The 21,419-nt window shown below is 43.7% G+C and overlaps 2 protein-coding genes across 2 annotated transcripts; both read right to left on the bottom strand.

The window, feature by feature from the left end:
- Window positions 1-2,506: 2,506 nt before the first annotated feature.
- LOC110985158 (acetylcholinesterase-like) lies at window positions 2,507-10,365 on the bottom strand. The gene is made up of 9 exons (XM_087143828.1): window positions 9,855-10,365; window positions 7,631-7,784; window positions 6,970-7,047; window positions 6,043-6,161; window positions 5,530-5,700; window positions 4,516-4,765; window positions 3,928-4,312; window positions 3,283-3,455; window positions 2,507-3,152 (listed from the first exon to the last, which is right to left on the bottom strand). The coding sequence occupies exons 1-9, from the start codon at window positions 10,230-10,232 to the stop codon at window positions 3,043-3,045; spliced, it is 1,818 nt and encodes a 605-aa protein (XP_086999954.1). The 5' UTR covers window positions 10,233-10,365; the 3' UTR covers window positions 2,507-3,042.
- Window positions 10,366-10,857: 492 nt separating this feature from the next.
- Window positions 10,858-19,884, bottom strand: LOC147797124 (cholinesterase-like). Its single transcript, XM_087144311.1, has 9 exons — window positions 19,868-19,884; window positions 19,333-19,424; window positions 18,944-19,021; window positions 18,329-18,447; window positions 16,964-17,134; window positions 15,609-15,858; window positions 14,985-15,366; window positions 13,933-14,114; window positions 10,858-13,080 (listed from the first exon to the last, which is right to left on the bottom strand). Exons 1-9 carry the CDS (start codon window positions 19,882-19,884, stop codon window positions 12,971-12,973), a joined length of 1,401 nt encoding a protein of 466 aa, XP_087000437.1. The 3' UTR covers window positions 10,858-12,970.
- Between the last annotated feature and the right edge of the window lie 1,535 nt (window positions 19,885-21,419).

The following is a 21,419-nucleotide window of genomic DNA, read 5'->3' as shown; positions in this document are numbered from 1 at the left end:
GACGTTTTTGTGGGGTAGAATTTGGCCACGTGCTCCAAACAAACATGGAGGTTGCATGCAATAGCACGTATTGTTAGTACAGGTGCAGAGGTTATGCATGAAGGCGGAGTTTGAGTCCTTTTGTATAAGTAACAGTAAGGTAAACCGTTTGTGCTTTTACTGTAACCAAAATGAAGAATAACGAAATCAACCTCCGTGTCACTAGCAATGCGTAACCTCTATTACAGGCGCCACTCTTGAGTTTGGAAAATTCATATGGCATATATAATGTGCACTTACAAGGTAAGAGCCAAATTTGGCGAAATTTAGTGATGAATTTTGATGTAAACATTGTTGCTGTAGAGTAATTTAGGGATGTAAGTTGGAATGAGAAGGGAAAAGCAAATGATTCAGTTCACTCAAAATGCAAGTTATGCTAGATACGTGTTTTGTTTTTTTGGAACTCAATTGAGTAAGCCATCTGGTTAGTCCCTCTGTGGTGTATAATTAGTGTTGCAAGTTTGAGTTCATTCTGACACAATTGTTAAACACTTACTGTACTTTGATTTACGCAAATGTATTGTTAATTGCATATTGAACCGCACACCCCCGTTCATATTAGCAGTACATGCATACATGCAATTTGCACAACACAAGAGTACCGTACCACAAACATTCACCATCTCTGAAATTTTCTTGAAGTTATCTATTACAACCATCATCCTGTGCGCAGGAGGTATGGACTTTATGTAGCTTTTGTCTCCACGACAAGCGTGGTGGAAAGTCCAACTGTAGATTATGTTCTATAGTGCGGAGTAACTTAGGTCTGAGTGTAACGCCATGTAGGAAACATCGATCCCGACATCCTCAACGTCTTCCAAAATCCTTTCAGTTGTTCAAAAGGAAGACTTTTTCAGGCTGCACACGCAATTTTGGTAGAACTATACACACCTTCCAATGCATTAAGAAAATCGAGTGACATAAGAAGGTAGTTCAAGAGTCCCATTAAGTAGCTAAATTTACCTGCCACAGCAATATCTGTAGATCTGTAGACCATAAGTGGAGTGAGACAGAGCCTACGTGTATAAGGCTAGATTTCTGTGATTAAAATGGCCCCAATGCAAGCCCACTCTGGTTGGAAGTGCCCAGTTTCCAGTCAGTTTCTAGAACCTTAGATCTGTCGAGTTGTATATCGACAGCCTGGATTCCATAAGCTGCGTATGCATTCCTTCACTAAGATTGCACAAGGCATAGTGGGAATCAACATGGTTCCACAAGATTGTAGCCCTTGGGAATGAGGTTGATTCATCAATTGCTAAGATTTCTTCTTGACGTTGTAATTGACCTATCACCATTTGCGAGTTAATTACGCCTCTCAGACAACTTCAAACGCAAGCCTTGAAGTATTCATAGATACCTCACCAAAAAATAAAGAAGTCCCCCGATGGGAATACTGAAGGTGGTACTCAACATCAACTGGACAGACCATGTGTACAACAAACCCTGTACAGCATACTTATGCTGATCTCGCAAAAGATTGCACACAGGCCGATATGGGCCTGGCAGGCCACTGTGCCAAACATCCTGAGCTGCCTGCAAACAGTCTTGTGGTATCGGAACTGGCTCATGGCGCAAAACTGAGGGGAGCCTGAGGACAGAGGAGCCACCGGTTCCGAGGTGGGATGCTGGTTGCTGGAGAGAAGACTACAACAGCTAGAGCTGGCTGCGTTGTGATACTTACTAAAGCTAGGAGTAAGGGAGACTGGAATCACAGCAGAAGATCTTGCCTGCGGGCGACACAGTTATACTCCACCGGTTTCAGCTTCGCGTCTGTTGTGTATGCGTTTGATTGGAAAGCCCCGACAGATCCGCTCCACAGTCTTCTCTAACCCACATACTCTAGCTAGCAATCCTTGCAGATACAAGAAGAAGTTTGCAAGTACATGTACACATAGTTTTCACAGTAGTGTCTTCTTTTAATCAGATCACAACCTGGGGTCTTTTCTCCATTTCATTTCATAAGGGCCTACCTCATCTTGGCTTTCTAAACACACTAAAGACATTGGTACCTTCCACTTTGCATTTTTGGATTTCTTTTAATACTTTCCTTCGGCTCTTGCTCTTGCGCGACTGGTGATTGGACTTGTAGTGGAAAGATATAGGAGTAGCTCTTTGCCTAGGAATAGGAACGCTCTATTTTCATTCCGGATTTCCTCACGGTTTATAAGTCGGCTGCAAGGAATAAAACACACCAACAACGATGGCCTGTAATGCTAATCTACAATGCGTGACAGCCTCCGCAGCAACCACTTTCCTATCGCATGCTTTGAAGTGCGACGGGAGAGGACACGTACGTATATCCATGTTGTCGCCTCGGTCAAACTGATCTTCGGAGAAGAGCAAGATCACCTGAAGTCCACAAGTACGATAATAATCGATCCAGCTCATTTCCACATCACAGTAGTTCATTAGTACGCCATTAGATAACGCCGGAGATGACAGTGCATTGTAAAAACATATTTAAAGAAATTTGATGGCAATTTGGTGAAACTGTAAGGATGTCATTGTACAGACAAAAGTGTTAAACGATAAGACTAAGGAAAACTGCATCTCATGTACAATGGTGACCGCTAGTGAAGAAAGAGATGAAACTTACCACAGACTTAAATTTCCACAGATGACTACTCTGGATTAAAAGCTGAAAGGTTTAACTCCATTGAAATGAAATCAAAATGATTTTACCTCTTATAAAGGTCTTTTCGGATGCTGCTTGTTTTCATAGACCCTGGGAATTTTTGTTTACGCCCAAGGTAAACTTTACCCTACTGTACCGATTTGAAATCTATTTCTGGTCTTTGTCCATTGTGTCAACGTCTGATAATATCAATCAGAAACGAATAACAGAAGAAAACCTTCTGGATTAATAAGGTGTTAACTTCGAGCATTTTTAAATTTTTGAATAAACACTTTTCATCACCCGCTACACGCCAAGAATTAGCTTGTCGGTATTTCCTCAAGGCTCCACACTGTGAACGAGGAATGAGCATTGTTAGGAGGTTTAAGTTATAGCTCCTCCATGTATTTGGCGAACTGAGCCCTCCACTCCGCCATGTCCGTGTACTTCCAGTTGTGGAAAGATTGCTTCCACTCAAGTTCGGCCATGTCTGCATCAGCTGGCCAATAGAACAGAGAAAATGTATTTAAATGAAACATACAGCCTAAAAAGGAAATGCAGAAATTCAGAAGCGATGTAAAATAGGCATCAGAACATTATTATTTGATTTGAAAAATGATCAGTCCTACCCATCATTGTTATGAGCTGGGCTACAAACGTGTTCCATAAGTGGCATTCTCGGCTCCTGAGGGCTCTCTTGGTCACGAGATCCAAATCGAGATCTTTGTATTCCAGCTCGGGGACGGTAAACTTGGGCCAGAAACCCAGGCTGGGATCAGACGGTGAGTCGAAGGAAGGGTTTCTATAAACAAAATGAAGTAAATCTCTTTGAATGTTTTTTGGTCGAATCACACCCATGTCCGCGGGCGAAGGCCTTTTCCCCCCTCATTTGCCTTGTGCTCTCTCACGTCTCCTGGCGGCACTAGACAACGGTACGTGTGTGTGTACAGGTGTGTCATATAAGTGTGGACCTCTGCGCAAAAGAAGTCCACATAATGCATAATGTGTGGACTTGCACATATCCACACAATGCCCCCCCCCCCCCTTTCTCTAAAAAAACCCCCAGCTTCAGAGGCAATTGGGGGTCAAGGTTATCTGTGGCAAAATGATACCGTAGTGTTTTCACCGAGCACATGGACACTTTAAAAATCGCTTATTTTTGGCTCGTTCGCACGATTGGACTTTATTGCCATCAGCAGCCATCTTAGAAAGCTCAGCTCTATGTGCCCAAGCTGCTTAGCAATTCTGGAAAGTGGGAGGTGCACCATACTTACCCTGTGTTCGCAAAAGTGGTCCAGAATTTCATTGACTGTACAGAGAGCGTCACGTCATCGCGAAACAAGGGTATGAATGGGCGAAAGAAAGGCACAAATGGGGCGCCAAACGTGTAAAAGAGGTCTGCCGCGTGGGGTACCCCCATCCATGACGTCTCATACCACGCGAAGTCATTAACCCTTGTTAGCTGGTACAGGAAGACGTCGTCGCCGCTTTGGGCGTGATAGCGCGCCACCCGGTCGGTTCCGCTGACAAAAGCGCCATCGGTGAGATACTTCACGTATGACTGCAGGTAATTGGCGGTTTGGTTGTCCGCATGAGACCAGTCGACGTACTGTTGTTTGATAGCATCCAGTAGTAGGGTATTCGTAGCCTCCGAATTACCTGTGGAACAGGATTAATGCACATCTTGAATCCAGATCTAGTTTCAGCTGCGCATTCTGACATCAGGACCAGATCATTTCAATCTTTCACATAGATAAAAAATGTGCAATCTACTCCTTTCGTGCACTCAAATTCAGCGGGCTAGGAGTGGTCTGATAAGTTCGCGATCATTTGCGAGGATTTCATTTTAAATGATATCTCACCGTGGTAGAAGTTGGCTACTTCCGCAGACACGCCTCGATCGAAGTCCTCCTTGGTCAGGAAGGGTGTTTCCTCCTGCGCTCCTGAACCGAAAAGCGGGTTGTTTCGAACAAAAAGGGACCCTTCCTCGCTGTTAGTACCGAGGAGGATTGAGGCGTGGTTGTATCGTCCGGTGGCGTACAGGTTGGCTGGTGTATCGTCCAGGAAAGTCCCATCAACTACCACCGGAGGCACGGTAGTCGCGATCCATGCCTGCATGAGAAGAAACACTAGTTTCCATGCACTTACGAACTAAATCCCTGCTTTTGCTACCACACCGGCTTCTTATTATTCCCCTTTTCCTTGCGGGAAAAGCCTTACTCTTTATACTAAACTTCGAACGAATCCACTTTTCACCAAACTCGTTCCCATGGGTGCGATCTTGCCGCGCCATCTTGGTTCCCACAATGCCTTGCGCGATCTTAGCTAGTAGAGGAACGCACATGCGGCCCATGGAGTCAAGGTTGACTTTTCACTGTTGTGAATTATTTTGTGCTTAATCAACGATTCAAAACAGCTTTGCTGTGTGAACCAATACTTATTGTAACTGACTTGATGACGACATTGCGCGCCTTATTTCGCGCTTTGTGAACGTTCCTTGCAGGCCAACGTCGTCGTTCAACTTATCGAACATCGTGGTTCAGTTTTGCGCACGTTCTGGTTCAACCTTCAGAACTGTCGTGTAGACTATTTTGGGATTACGGTTGTTAGTTTTCGAGCAATAGAAACTTGGAGGAGAATTAAAAATATCTCCAGATGTTTGGCGATGTTTGGGTCAGCCAGACTTTATGATTGGGACCGTCCCAACTGTAGTTAAGTTGGGCACTGATGCCGTAAATGGGGGCCTAACAAAAGGTCTTATACAGCCTTCCACGTACACCAGTACCTTACTTTTCAATGTCGTTTCCGCTATCGAAAATAACGCTCTCAGAAATGTTCTTTTTTAATGGACATGCATTGTTCGACCCGCACAGTACCTGTTGTGATGCGTTAAAAACAGCCATCGCGTCCTGCTGTCTCAAACATTCCACCAGAGCGGCGCTGTCCGGTGCACTGCAGCCGAGTCTCTTCCCCATGTCGTAGGCTTCCTGTCGGAGACGATCTCGTTTTCCGTCCGTAAACGCCCACGGAGAAAATATTGTGCCACTCTGAGCGACAAGCAAATGCCATGTTGAAATGCCATCAGTAATGCAGGGCTATGCCGAGCTCTAGAAACACCTTTCTTTGACCTTTACACTTTTCGACGTCCAACAAAATACGTCGATATGAATAGTTCTCGATAAGGATAATTTTGATAATTTTTGCTCTTGGTTGGCTTTCGGCCATAATCTTTTTGCAAGTTGTCTTGACAAAGAGGCTGCACTGGCAAACCCTTTAAGCATGTTGTATGAAGCCTTGGCGTGCGAGAGTCTGTTTGCACGCGTAGCCTCGCTTTTAGTCCCACCACCGAACTGGTTCCGTGGATGGGCCGAGTAAAAAACCCACCTCACCTGCATTATCGCGTTTTGGAATAACCCCTGCGACATTTTGGACAGTATCAGGGCACCGACGCTGGCCGACCCGGCACTCTCACCGAAGATAGTTACCCGTTCACTGTCCCCACCAAAGGCTGTTTGTAGGACAAGAAATATGGTGATAACATAGGGACGACGGCGACTGCGGCTGTTCGGCACACATTAGTGATGCTGTATTTTTAAGTATATTTTCTTCATGAATCTCCCGCTATAAAACGTATACTAAAAACAAAATTTTCTTTGATAATAATTATGGAAGTTCCTTCAATTTATTGTAGGTTTTCTTCAGACAGATGTGTGCATCAGTTGGGGACAGTATTTGTTTTTGCGAAATAGACTGAACGCTGAAAATGCCTGTTTGTTTTTAACAAATGATAATTCTATTTCCATGCAAGTGGATAGAGTCTTGAAATGATCAACGTACGATTCCACGAAAAAATAACACATCAACACGCCTATTTCTTTGAAAAAAACAACCACCACAATGTGGTTACCTTTGGATTATTAACACCACAATATGTTCATTACGTGTTAACAGGAAGGCGTTTAAACACTTGTTTTTACAGTGCACTGCTATCAATCTTTCGGGCAAAAATGTGCGGCCAATTTCATTTAAGGCTTACCTATAGTCAACCATTGGAATTCGCTTTTGTGTTGACAACAGTAAAGATGTGATGAATTTTAGAATAACCCCCTTCCATCGGCCTTGAATTGAATGTACGTTGTACAAATTCAAATTTTCCCAAATTTCCAGGTAAACCTATATTAAATTTGTCAATATGCATAGCAAGCTGTCAGATCTCGCGGGGAAATTATTCAGCTCCCAATTTCCTAACCAGCAGAGCACATAAAGTTAGAAAAGGTACAAATGTTTACGGCCTCCATAATGCAAAATATTCTGACCTGCTATGTTCTTCTTGATCCACTGAAGAGCAAATACTTGGTCCAGAAGGCCTGCGTTACCTGGCACCACCTCGTCACCTGAAGTGTTAGACAACACAGAATGAACCAATACATTCTGCCCGCTTTGCGTACAAGGACAATCTTTGGAATAGACGTCCACGCACATGTGATGTGATGTGCGTGGAAGTTCGCCGATTATTGTTGACAGACATCCGCATTTTGGACCACCAGGTGATGGCCAATGAACGGCCGTCCGTGCGACGACACGACGTCACCGGGTGGCTTTCTGGCCAATCAGCGGGTTTGATATCGGCGATGAACGGCTCCAGTTAGCTATAGCACGAGCAGCCATTGACGCTCGTTTGCGATAGTCTCCATCACTGTGCATTGGGCACTCACGTGACTTTGTCACGCACAAATTCATAAGGTAATTGACTCATTCAAAATTAACGCACCGAATTTCACACACAAAATTTCAAATTCAACTGGGCTAGCGGTCGCTGTGCCATTACAAGTGGAATCCGACCAAATGATCCACCATTGTTAAGAAAATTACGCCCTCTCTTGGTCCCTCGAGGCTCATACCCCGGCCGTGCAGTGGATGAACCAGAATTATAGTAACGTGGCAGTCGCTTTTACCTAAGCCTGCCTTTGTAAATACCTGTTGTCATAAATCCAAAGATGTTCAATCGGTAGTTGATGGTGACGACTATGACGTCCCCAAAGGCGACCAGTGGTTGTGCATAGTACTGATCGGAGGACCCTTGGACGAACCCACCCCCGTGTATCCAGACCATGACAGCAGCGCCTCCTTTCTGTAAATGGGTGTAAAAATTTACAATCGCTTGCTTTTAATTTTTACAGTTTTAAGGGAACACTACCCTTTAATACGTAGCACCATGCACAAAAAGTGAGTGCAGTGATATAATGGAAGACAAGTCACGTCTCTTTACTCACGAAAAAGAGCTATAGTCGCCTACCATAAAGTAGTGCGGCTCATGATACTACTCGGGAACAATATATAGCTATTGGATGGAGACGTTGGAGGCCATTTTGATACGGGCGATTCACAGTAGTGCGCCACCAAGAGTTTGCAACACGTTGGCTAATCATAACGCGTGAAATTTGTCGACCCTTTCCAAACGCGCATTGGGTCGACAAATGTCGCGCATTATGATTGGCCACCGCATTGCAAACTCTTGGTGACGCACTATTGTGAAACCGCCATATTGCCTAGAGAGTTCTTTGGAATGTTGGTAAGGTGCTAATTCGATCCTCAACAAATTGTTAATTGATAGAGGAGAGGTAATCATGCAGTACAGTACGAGTATCTTGGCTGACAGAACTCTCACTGACTCTATCTTCAACTACTGCTTCAACCGAACATTTTGATGGTCGCTGGTCAGAAATTCACCTTTTGGAGGATTGTAGGCATCTTTCCCGAATACTGGTGGTAGGCTTGTAGGTTAAACCTTCAGATAAATACATGTGTCCGTGTTCACTGAATTGATTACTAGTAAGTGGCTCAATTTGTTTTCCTAGTTGTGTTAATGAACGTGACCGAAACGTTACGAAATGTCTGTGTCATGCGTATTGCAGCCAACTTGTACATGTACACATATGACAGGCTTCTCGGACAGTTTATCACCTCTTTCATTTGAAATTTCTTGAACCAAAGTTTAATTTCGTCTAAGCAGGGTTACCCTCTGTAAATGTTGAAATAACACCACCACATTTCACTTTCCGAGCACCGTAATTTCCGAAAAGAATTCTAATTCGTCCTACAATTTCGTCGTATTATTCCGAAATTGGAATCAACATCTGGGGCGAGTAACCCCGTCTTTGACGAAACTAAACGAAAAAAAATGCGAAATTAACGGGGAAAACTGTTATTTATAGCCGAAGGTCATGTAAGTGACTGGGAGTGAGAACAACTGGCTGGGGGAGGGGGGTTGTCCTCTTTTGCTGACCTTGGTCCTCACTTTACAGCCGGATTACTACTGTTGTATGGACCTTCTGTATATTAAGCATCTGAGAAGTGAACGCCGAATAAATACCCAGATCAAGATAACAATCCCCGCTAATCCTGGGAGCTGTCGATTTACTTCTGAGTGGCACACACCCTCACTACGGCCCTCCTTGACAGGAGCCGACGCGCCCCTGTTCCATGACATATTATTATACCAAGACCAGCGTTACAGCGCATGCTCTCGCGACAAAACACTGATCACGTGACTTAACACCAATGACATGGCTTAATATAAGGTGAAATACGACAATTTTAGGGGTGCTTCAGAAAACGCTAAATTAGGTTTTTGCCGAGTGAGTCTGATTTTGCCAAAGTAAATCAAATGTTTCTTTCCGGGACTGTTTCTCTCCCCATGCATCCTCTGCCAAGAAAAGAGAACATCCTTGAAAATGCACGGAAGACCGAACTGAGAGGGAAAGTGTGATGACCCTCGATGTTGCTAGTTCCTGTTTCACACAAAAGAGGTTGGCCAAACAGCAGTGAATTTGAAAGCGAATCATGCCCTAAAGACAGTTTGGATGTAAGTGTCACGAGGTTTTCTTAATGATATGCTGCTGTTGGCTAGGATCAATGACATTTTTGTTGGCCTCCTCGCGGCACGAAGTGTCGTCGCTCACTGCACAAACAAACGCCTATAAAGAAGGCGTCCTGGCATAATTGCAAAAATGATAACCGTACACAGTTAAACACCTTTTCGGAAATATACTTGTTTGTGAGTTCAGCGTGTTTTTGTCTTTTGTTATTAACACCCAAATTTATTTCATCACTTTATCAGTACATGATTATGTCTTTGTTACTTAAAATAATTGACACCACAATTCGTTCATTGAAGTGTTACAAGGAAGTTGTCACTTACGATTGCTGGTCTTGGGGTAAAGATGTTCAGAAACAAGCAGTCTTCACTGGCGCTCGGCAGCCCAGGTAGTATATTGCCCTGCTCTAAGGTTTGCACACAAGGATCTCGGAAGTACGTGGCGTTGTACGTCCCATCCCAAGGTTCTTTGGTCACTGGGGGCTTGAAACGCAGCGGCCCCACGGGTGGCTGGGCGTACGGTATACCCCTGAACACGTCGATGGTCTTGTTCTCCAAGAACTCCGACTCCTCAAAGAACTCGGTGACTCCAACCAGTTTGCCACCTTCCACCGTGACTTCTGGTTGGATTTGGGCGACACTCAGCCCCACCAATGTGCAGAGGGCGAGAATGACTCGCGCCAGCAGATAGTCATTGCTCATTGTTCGAATCTTAGATGCTTCACTTAATAACAATCAAGTTTGGTCTTCCTCATAAACCGCCCAAAGTTGACTGAAAATGTCATGTAGCTTCATGCACGCGCCAGACGCAGTGCTCGTGACTCAACGTCAAGTAAGGATAGGGTGACTTCACATTTAATTTGGTTAATATTTGATTGGTATGGTACCCTGACGTCATAATTCCTCTCTTAGGTTTAGGTAACAACCTCGGTCAAATAACTCATATAAAGTTGGGATTTCCGTGTCCCGTTAGTTTTGAAATAGTTGTTCAGATTGTTGTGCAAAGGTAGCAATAAGTATTCCGACACATGAAGACAAAAAAGATGGCAGCAAATCTGAGAACAAAATACGCATTGTTATAACAGTATTTGTAAATGCCTAATGACCATGGCGGCTTTCAGACCTATTCTCCGAAATCGTCCTTTTTTCCCGGGGGGGGGTCCTGGAACCAGACTAAGTATTGGATGATGCGTAAATTGTCATGGAAGGGACTTGGCACGGTATTTTCGAACCTTGCCAGATCGTTGTCTATTTCAAGTAGGCAAACAGTGACTGTCGAGAAGTCAGAGGCTGGTGGCTAGGGCTACTGTAGATTGATCGACTGATTGAACGCTTTAATACCAAAAATACTTTAAAAACTCTTTAAAATATAAATGATTGACTTCATAAACAAGATATAGAAGTAAATAACAGAAAACAATAATATAGCAATGCAAACAAATGTGAAAATGACTAGGCAGATATCAATGAAAAGAATCTTTGGCTCTGTTAACCTAGTTCAGCCTTTCAATGCTTGTGCAGTTTTGTCGCCTTAGGATTCACAAATTTGAAAGAATTTCTCCAATAACTAATCAAAATGCTCCGCCTAAAGAGATTACAAAAGCACGCTTAAAATCTATCACTCTCGGTTGCTACACGACCGTTATCCGTTGAATCCAACAAGGTTCTAATAATACGCCGATACACGCTTGAGATCTATTGTAACAACTGTATGAGCATATTTACACGTAGCCCTGTAAACAGCAGAACCCTCGTTATTAGGCAACGCTTGGGGGCTTTCAAGTACAGATAAGTGATTCCCAGCTAAACCAACAAAAAACCACAAACTGACCTTCGTGCATCAGTGGTTTGTTACTTTCTTATCTGTTCACAATGGTTAATTGGCCAATTTTTATTTTTCCTGTTCAGGAATAACAAACGGGAGAGGAAATCTGTTCCTTGGTATGAACCACAGGAAGATATTCCAGAGCAGTCCGTTAACAGCATCAAGTAAGTCATTGCCTCAACGAGAAGCATTAATTTCTGTTCGTAGGTGTAATTAAAGATTTAATGAAAAGGGACGGGAAGTCAGAAAAAAGCACAAAGAACCATGGGTGGAGCCTTTAAAAAAAACCTACATTCTGGTTCATAGAAAGGCGCATTCATGTTTATGTTGGTCATTGTTAGCTGTCCCTACATTTTATAAAATTGCTCTTCAAACTAAACCTAGACATGTCGTGTTATTCCGCATTCGTTTAGTTCACCTGTCACAACATCGTCGATTATGGCGAAGTTCTCAAAAGGTCCAAAAATCAAATTACTATATAAAGAGGATTATCTAGTCGGGACTTATATTTTATCTCTAAAGTCAATCACTGACAGAGGTCAATCGGTGAAATTGTGTTGATACGTTCAAAATTCATGCATCAGAACTTACTGCAAAGGGTAAAAGACAAAAGTGCGTGTCTGTGTCACCGTGACTGCAAATAATAGATAATGAAATCGCATGAAGTCGGGACCACGGTCAGTGGGACATTTGCTACAGGTCGCCAATATCCAGGGTGCTGATCAAGACACACTCTGCAAGACGTGTCAATGATCTGCTTACACAGTGCAGTTGCCACATCTGATTATATCCCCTGCCTACGGCCAACGAAATCTTCGGAGATCGGCGACCAACTTTGAGGCCTTGGCCTACCAAAATACACGTTTACACCAATGGAGTTAATCTTTTTCTGTTTCATTTTTAGTTTTGACATCTTTTGTCGAATTTTTGATTTGTGAAAATCTTCAAAATGGCCCTACATAGGGCTAAACCGGCTCTAAGTTATTGAGCATTTTCGCTGTCACCATTCTATACATCCCTACTCATCCCAGCTGCTTTCAACGCGTGAAATCGCCGAGCTATCAAGCCGATCTACTTTGATTCCAAATAGCAGTAAACTTTATATGTAAAAATAATCAAATAACTGCAAAATGAGGCACATGTAATTAAATTAATAAAAATCAGCAGATGAAACAATTTAAAAAAATAAGACAATAGTATTTATCCATGTAGGAAATACCAAGGAAACAAAGAATATAAAAGCATATTTAAAGGGAAAACATGAAAGAAAAAAACAGTTTAAAGAACAGCCATAATTGAAAATATAAAACAGACGCGAACTGGACCTTTTTTCCAACTTCGTTGTGGAAAAGAGATGCCCTGGGCCCATTACCTGTACTATGCCAATTGAATAATGGTTCGGCGTTTCGTCCATTGAGTCGACTACTGATAAATCAGGAAGATTTGTACCTCTCATAGACGAATTGGAGAAGAAAACTTTCAATTCGAAAGCGGTGGCTGTAAGCACTCTTGATTTTCCAAACATTTGTCATTACCTGCTAAAAGCCACACATCAGCAGTGCGTTTTTTCCCTCCAATTCATTTCCAAGGTTCGACGCTCACATTGAAAGGGACGTTACAGCTCCCCTGTGTATTTGGCGAACTCAGCCCTCCATTCTGCCATGTCTGTGTACTTCCAGTTGTAGAAAGATTGCTTCCATTCAAGTTCAGCATCGGCCACCTCAGCTAGTCATAAGAATACAAATACATTTGAAATGAACAGTCTAGCGCAAAGGAACTGAAGAATTTTTCGATAACTCAAACCACACCACACAAGTCTAGAACAGGTCAGACCAAAACAGACATCTTTAAACGGCAGATCAATGCAGCTGTTTTTCTCATGCTGAATATAGTTGGAGACACCTGGGAAGGATATAATGAATTAATACAAGGCAAAGTACATGTACATTTTTTCACGTTAGCAAAAGACCACGAAGTACCACGTGACCACACTGTTTCCCCGAGATTGGCTCCGTATTAAAGCATTTTTGCTTTGCAACCGTACGTTGACAGCAGGGCTCATTTTCATATGAACGTACCCACTGGTGTAGCCACGGGAAGGCCTGGGGGCACCCCCCCCACACAAATTCCCAGTGGCCCCCCAGGTGCCCCCCCCCCTGAAAAATAAAACGGATGAATGGATATTGAACAAGGCTAACAAAAACTTGCCCCCAAAAACACAGCACCGAAAGCTGGTGCCCCCCATAAGATGCTGGGCCCCCTTTTTGCCCCTTCCCCCACTAGTAAAATCCTAGCTACGCCAGTGAACGTACCGTGAATTTTTTCACATATCAAATTGTAAATTTCTTTTCAGAACTCGGCCGTGATATTTGTTTAAAGCTTTTTACGCTCGTCTCATCTTTAGGCCTAGTGCTAGTACTCTGTCGGGGGCACATCGGTTGGGTTGGAAGGGGACTGCCTTATTAGGGTTTTTTCTTGAACCTTAAATTCATTCCCAGTCTAGATTTAGAAAAGGGAACTGCTGTTAAATAAACACTAAAAGCACTCCTCATATGCTTCGGACATGATCAGTCATACCCATCATTGTCCTGAGCTGGATTATAAACATGTTCCAGAAGTGGCATTCTCGGCTCTTGAGGGCTCTCTTGGTCGTGAGGTTCAAGTCGAGCTCTTTGTAGTCCAAGTCGGGGATAGAGAACTTGGGCCAGAAACCCTCACCGGGATCAGACGGTGAGTTCTGACGGTCGAGGCCGGGGGTTCTTTCAAACAAGCAAAATTAAGAAACGTAGTTTAATATGCCTGTTTGGAATCTCATGCATACCATGTCAGAAAGCAACGGCTACCCCAAGTACCCCCCCTAATCTCTTTCTATTGTGCCCTTCCCAAGTGCCACTAGTGTATGCGTTGTGGGAAGGGTATGATCACAGCACAATCAGTCAGGAAGACAATTGTAGGACCGGGAAATCACCCGACACGACGGGTGCTGCTGAGGTTGATTCTTTTCGTACTCGTCGCGGGTATTATTAAAACATTATGTGCTAATTTTCTCGAGACGCGTTGCATCATTCCTTCGTGTCATTACTCCGCGGACCAACACCGGCCAACATGTCTGCGCCACAGCTGCGCGCGCATGGTCACATGTGCACGGAATGCACGAGCATGATGGTGGACCTTTTTACTGGGAACTGAATTCATAGTAGAGATTGCATGCGTCCAACGCATGCGCCTGGTGGCAAGGGGTATATAAACGTTCTGGTATATTTTCCTCTTTAATTCACCAGAAATCTCTTTCATGTAGCTACCGTTTGATCGAAGTGTTTTATGAAGCCCAAATATGACTTTCAAAATTGTTCTCCTCCCGTGCAAACGGTAATTACGTCATAGAAAGCCCGACTCTATAATACGGGCGTTTCACAATAGTGCGCCTCCATGTGTTTGCAACGCGTTGGCCAATCACAATACGCGAAATCTGTCGACCCAATCTGCATTTGGAAAGGGACGACAGATGTGGCGCGTTGCGATTGACCAACGCGTTGCAAACTCTTGAGGGCGCACTATTGTGAATCGACCGTATTGTCACACACGCAGCTTCTTTGTGCGTGGGATGATTGGGGGTTCTTCGTACATACCCGGTCTTTGCAAAAGTGGTCCAGTACTCCATGAGCTTGACAGACAGCGCTACGTCCTCCCCGAACCGGTCGATTAATGCCCGAAATGGGGGTGCGAAAGGGACGCCAAACACGTACCACAGGTCTGTCGCATGGGTCGCCCCCAGCCACGAAGAATACAATTTGAAGTCCCTGACTCGTGTCATCTGGTACATGAAGACGTCGTCGCCGCTTTGGGCGTGGTAGCGCGCCACCTGGTCGGTTCCACTGACAAAAGCGAAATCGGTGAGATACTCCACATACGATCTGAAATAATTGGCGGTTTGGTTGTCGGCATGGGACCAATCGACGTACTGTTGTTTGATAGCATCCATTAGTAGGGCGTTGGAGGCCTCCGAATCACCTGCAGAAAAAGATATCAAATTCATATACACAAAAGAAAATTGAAGCAAAATTACCAGTCTGGTGCATTCATGTAAGCAATCTGAAAGGGGTTAGAAATTTTTGCTTTGTTTTGTTAAAAAATCGAAAACAAAAGATAAACATCAGGGCAATATATTTTCAAGCTTGCTTCTCTTCCAGTGAATAACAGAGGTTGTGTGGCGGAACCGGATTCTCCGTGCTGGCTCCTTTAACATTTCTCACCGTGGAAAAAGTTGGCTATTTCTGCAGACACGGCTCGGTCGAAATCCTCCTTGGTCAGAGCGGGAGGAGCCTCCTTCGCCCCCGGACCGAAAATTGGGTTGTTTTGAACAAAAAGGGTCCCTTCGTCGCTGTTTGTGCCGAGTAGCACTGAAGCGTGGTTGTAGCGCCCAGTGGCGTACAGGTTGGCCGGTGTGTCGTCCAGGAAAGTCCCATCAACTACCACCGGAGGCACGGTAGTCGTGACCCATACCTGTAGTTGTGAAGAAGGAAGAACAGTGTTGCAGTCACAAAACAGATCCTTGCTTTTTGCAACCGCAGCCCGTGGTTCATCTTGTGACCATGGCTTTCTTCTGATTTGTTTAATAGGCTTTTATGCCTCCAAAAGCCGGTGTTGTAAGAAGTCATTGCTTAAAAAAACCGAAAGGATCGGATACGTTTTATTCGAGTCCGAATGAGGAGGCAGAGACGTATAAGTTCCGGGGAGACGGAGGTAGGCCTATATATCCCCCACTTTTAAATCAAATTCATCACTCCACTATAACAAAAAGGGAATTCTTACATATTTTTCGACTTATTCAGCAATCGCACTGTATTCAGGAGTATCGAAAAGGGCAAATAAAAAAACAAAAAGCCAAGCTTTTAAAAACGCCGTTTGGGTGTACTTAATGAGGCGTAAATATACATTAAAGAACAACTCGGAGGAAAACATGTTTTCTCTGATTTTATCTGTTCAAATAAGCATGGAAGCATCCAAATTGAACGCAGTGTCATTTGTGTTCAGAGCTGAACTATAACAAACTAAAAGGGGCTTTTTTTCTGTTCGTGCCAAGATGCGAATTCTGAACATGTTGAATGTAGATTGCGTTATTCTGAAAAAACGAGGGAACCCTCGCCCTGTGTTCGTCGTGGATAAAACCTTGTGCATGTCATTGTTTGGCATACAGAAGGCTTTATCCACTACGAACACAGGGCGAGGGTTCCCCCGTTCTCTCTGATTTCTCAGAATGACGCAATCTACAGTCAACACGTTCAGATTTCCCATCTTGGCATGAACACACACAAAAACTTTTTAGCTTGTTATAATTGAGCTATGAAGGCGAATGACACTGCGTTTGATTTGCATGCTTCCATATTTATTTGAACAGATAAAATCAGAGAAAACGTGTTTTCCTTTGAGTTTCTCTTTAATTTTCATGTACAGTTGTATCATGAACAGCGCCCCCTTGGTGTCCTGTGGTTTACACCAATCCTCACCTTCGAATTTCATAGTCAAGGTCGGATTGAACGATCATAAGTCATCTCCCGTCTACTCAGTCCCTGGCATGGGTAACAGATTTACGCCACGTAGTGAATACCTGTTGTGATGCGTTAAAAATGTCCATCGCGTCCTGCTGTCTTAGACAATCCACCAGAGCGGCGCTGTCCGGTGCACTGCAGCCGAGTCTCTTCCCTATATCAAAGGCCTGCTGTCGGGGCTGGTCTCGTTTCCCGTCCGTAAATGCCCACGGAGAAAACGCGGTGCCGCTCTTAAAGATAAGCAAGACATTGAGATGTCATTTTGTTTTAATCAATTAATTCGACAAACGACGCTTTTCCACATTAGAATAGCTTTCGTGTTTTGAGTAAGCATCAAATTTCAGTTGAAATTTTCACATCCTGGGCTATACAGTGTATATGTTGAGCTCTTCTTTGGACTTTTGAGACCTCGATGGTTTCCTGTAAATAACTCGCATGCAAAAATCTTCATGTCCAGAATTATTGGTGCTTTTTGTTCTCGGTTGGATTTCAGATATATACCTTTCAGTAAGCTGGCCTGACAAAGAGGCTGCACTCCCTGGCAAGCCTCGTTAGCGGGCGGTTTATACTATAACGCATCACCAAGAGGGCAACAAAAGTTAGCAAATGTCAGGAGGAAGCTTGAGGAAATTTTTGATTTATTGGGACATGTCTTGTCTCACCGCTACTCGAACAAATCTTCGAACAAGAGGGCCATTCACGTTTCCCAAGCATAGTACAGCTGGCGGAGAGTCGACCCTCTCCCCATTGCACTGCCTCCTACAGGTCGAGTTCGGGCGGCCTGTTCTTGAAACAGGTTTCTTGTTCTCACGATCGAACGGCAGGAACACGACCCAGGAACACTGTTCCCCGAAGAGGATCACCACCACCTCCTCGTCAGGGTTTTACATGAACACACGGAAAACTCATAGGATTTTGGAGACAATCAATAGGAAGTTTTAAAAAAAAATAACATTAATAATTTTCCATGAAACAGAAATTAATGTTCCTTTTTAAACAGAAAAGAATTCAGCCAAGTTATCCAAATTAACCTTCGAAGAACGTAAATGAACGCCGCCATGTTGCATGTTTCTTTTGCCACTAACTACCAGCAATAACCAGTTGTTTATTCCAGGCAGTCGAGCGGCAAACCAACGAACAGCAAATCAAGCTATTCGTGAACACGCGAGAACAGGCCGTCCAAACTTGACCCTTGTGGCAACCTCTTGGTGGCGCGCTGTAGGAGGCGCATTGACGCACGAGCGTTGCCTCGCTTTCAGTCCTGCAACTGTTGACGCATGGAGTAATAAGGTGGCATCTGAATCTTTTGTCTAGAGCTAGGTTAAGGTCTTCACTCCATTGGAAATGCGTGGAGACGCGTAGACACTAGACCTAGCCGTAGCTCTGGAAGCCCGTTTCGGACACGGCCTAAAATCAAAACTAACCTGCATAATGGCTTGTTGGAACAGCCCCTGCGACATCTGCGACAGTAGCAAGAAGCTGACGCTGGCCGACCCGGCACTCTCGCCGAAGATGGTAATTCGTTTGTTGTCCCCACCAAAGGCTTTTTGGGGGACAAGCAAAAAATTATGGGTAGTGGCGTCGACTCACAGACAGGACACGCAGTCGTGTCCCACTGATATCATGGGGACGACTGTGACGGCGCCAGCAAATAAGTAGTACTGTATTTCAAACTTGATTTTCCTTTTGAACCACTTAGTATTATGTAGTAATCAACTGGGCCGAAACAGAATATTTTTCTGTTATTTGTAAAATTCCACCTTCCTTCAAACTGTCATTAATTTACCCTTTTTGGGGGCAACTTTTTGTTAGCCTTGTTCAATATCCATTCATCCGTTTTTTTTCAGTGGGGAAACCTGGGGGGCACGGGGACTTTGGGGGGAGCACGTGCCTTCCGGACACTCCCCCCCGGCTACGCCACTGATTGCAAGCTGTTTAAAATCCAGAATTTTCACTATGGGAATTTTTCGTTCCCAATTTCCCGACCGGCAGAGCAGATTGAAATATTTCCATGCCCGTAGTACAAAATGTGACCGGACCTGCTATGTTTCTCTTGATCCAATCAAGGGCAAATACTTGGTCAAGAAGTCCTTCGTTGCCCGGTACCACCTCATCACCTGTAGTGGTAGACAAGACAATAGTGCATTCTACCTTGAGGAACAAGTGTTTATCTACACAGTAGCGATGTTCGCACATTGATTGATCGGCTGTGAAAGTTACATGCCTTTTGACTACTAGATGATGACCAATCAACCATCCAATCGTTTGGGATGGTTCCCGTCCCTGTGTAGCGGGTACCCCTGGCGAGGAGACGATAACAAGTTAGTTTCTACTGTTCTTATTAACTCCATTTAGTGTACTGACGCCTTCTGTAATTGTCATAACCTGGCCGACCTAAACCGATTATTTCTTTGGTAAATACACCTACCTGTTGTCATAAATCCAAAGACGTTCAATCGGTAGTTGATACTGACGACTATGACGTTAACGCCACACCAACAGAGAAAATGCCGTTTCAATCTGCGTGACAAACACGATGGTCCATGTTCACACCATGCTGTTAAATCGAAATCCATTCAAAACCTTTTCAAGTCTTTTACAGACTTGCTTTTTATCGGATAGTTAACAAACACAGCTTCCAACAATTTTTTGAAAGAATAAATATTTTTAGAGTCAACATATCTCTCGTAAAATTAAGTAAAAACTACCATTTGTTACATGTCCAGTGTTCCCTATGACCCTTTGTAAGTTCATCCTTTACAGCGGTTTTCACTTTGGACCAGTGCGAAAAATCGCTCAAAAGGATGCTATCTTCATTCTGAAAGAGTTCTATGTGTTTAAGGAAGCTTACAAGTACCAGCGAGGTTTTGAAACACTGTCTTTATGCAAAAGTGGCAATAAGTACACAGATTTATAAACTGCAATGCATTTGTGTCAATGAAACCTCCAAAATGTACCTTTACATCTCACTTGACCTCATTTTCAGTTTTTGTTTCTTTATTTGAAAGTGTAATTTGCTGCCCATTTAAAGTTTTCATGCTAATGAGTATTTATATGTTTATGCGCAAAACTGTGATGTCATCCCAGGAGGAGTATCTCCATGCTGCATTGGTTTCTGTCTGAAATTGATGACTTTTCAAAGATTTGGCTGGCCTCCATTATCTTTTCTTAGCCATTTCAATTTTGTTTAAGTAGATAGCAGTGGGTTCAAGTTGGGTTGGGTCTGGTTGGGTTTTTACTTAGTACAGTTCACGCAGATGTCATATTATTTTGCTAGTTGCGATCCGCTGACCTCATTGAATAGATATGCAGTCTTCATCGATGCTAGGTAGCAGAAATTGGCCGGCTGTTGGGAAACTGCCCAACTGTTGGCCTTGAACACAAGAATCTTGGAAGTATACAAGACTTAGTATAAAGTAGCGTTGCACGTCCCGTCCCAGGGTTCTTTTGTCACCTGGGGCTCGGCTTGAAATGCAGCGGCCCCACGGGTGACTCGGCGAACGGTATACAGTATTTGAAACATTGCTGGTCTTATTCTCTGATAACGTGGACTCCTCAGAGAGCTCCGTGGTGGAGAGATTTATCCGTGAGGAAGCAGTAAAAACAGACTGTGTTGAATAGTTATGCCTTCAAACCACATGGCTCACATACCTGCTCGTGTTGAAGGCACACCAGGAAAAAAACCTTGCTGCACACTTTTTCTGTTTGCTATGTAATACGGTATCTTTACTCAAACATAATTAAACATCAAAAAGTACGAGACACTTTGTCACCATCATAGGTAAATAGACCGTCAAACCAAGCACAGTATTTAGAGAGCCCCCAAACCTTCACACATGGCAGTGCGTATATGACAGAAACCTGAAGGCTTATGCTGGATCAGTATGATAACGAAAATTGCACATGGCAAAATTGGTGACCCTTTGATATGTCACATGCTAAAGAATTCATCGTTACTTTATGGTGTTCTCAAACGGACATGCCAGGCAAACGTGTTGGTTCAACTTTTTAATTAAACGTCCAGGTTCAACGTTCAAATGTCTTAGTCTAACTTTCAAACTTCGCAATTCAAGTTTTCAATCGTTGAAGGTGCATACCAAGCATAAACAGCACCGCCGTAGGGACGTTTAATTATGATGTCAAAAGTTGAAACACGACATGCGTTTGAGAATTTTAGAACGGCGTTTGAAATGTTGAAGCCGATGTTTCCCTGTCCGTTTGGACACCATAAAAATTAGCCTCTTCTTTGCGACGTAGAGTTGCTGATCAAAATGCCTCCCACGACAATCTGCCGATCTCGGGAAACCTCGTGGTTCCGTGGTTTATTTAAAAGGCAACTCAATCCCAAGGCTTTTTCAGACCATCTTACAACCCCCTCCCCCATGTTCAGCTGTATTTCGATCTTTTTAAAACCTCGGTATGCACGTACAGACCAACATCATCAGTTCAACTGTTAAGTTTTAATACGGGCATTTCACAATAGGGCGCCTCCAAGAGTTTGCAACGCGTTGGCCA

Source organism: Acanthaster planci, linkage group LG12, assembly GCF_054643075.1.
Source record: "Acanthaster planci isolate LZ-2023a linkage group LG12, COTS_SCS, whole genome shotgun sequence".
Classification (NCBI taxonomy): Eukaryota; Metazoa; Echinodermata; class Asteroidea; order Valvatida; family Acanthasteridae; genus Acanthaster; species Acanthaster planci.
The sequence above is the reverse complement of the archived record's forward strand: the minus strand, read 5'-3'. Positions and strand labels throughout refer to the sequence as shown.

Coding starts and splice junctions, on each gene's coding strand:
- LOC110985158 (XM_087143828.1), bottom strand. CDS start 10,232: ATGAGCAATGACTATCTGCTGGCGCGAGTCATTCTCGCCCTCTGCACA. Junction 7,785..9,854: donor TTACCCCAAGACCAGCAATC/GTAAGTGACAAC, acceptor ACCCATTTACAG/AAAGGAGGCGCTGCTGTCAT. Junction 4,766..5,529: donor TTTTTAACGCATCACAACAG/GTACTGTGCGGG, acceptor CTTCTCATGCAG/GCATGGATCGCGACTACCGT.
- LOC147797124 (XM_087144311.1), bottom strand. Junction 18,448..18,943: donor GATCAAGAGAAACATAGCAG/GTCCGGTCACAT, acceptor TCCCCCAAAAAG/CCTTTGGTGGGGACAACAAA. Junction 17,135..18,328: donor TCCAACAAGCCATTATGCAG/GTTAGTTTTGAT, acceptor CTTATCTTTAAG/AGCGGCACCGCGTTTTCTCC.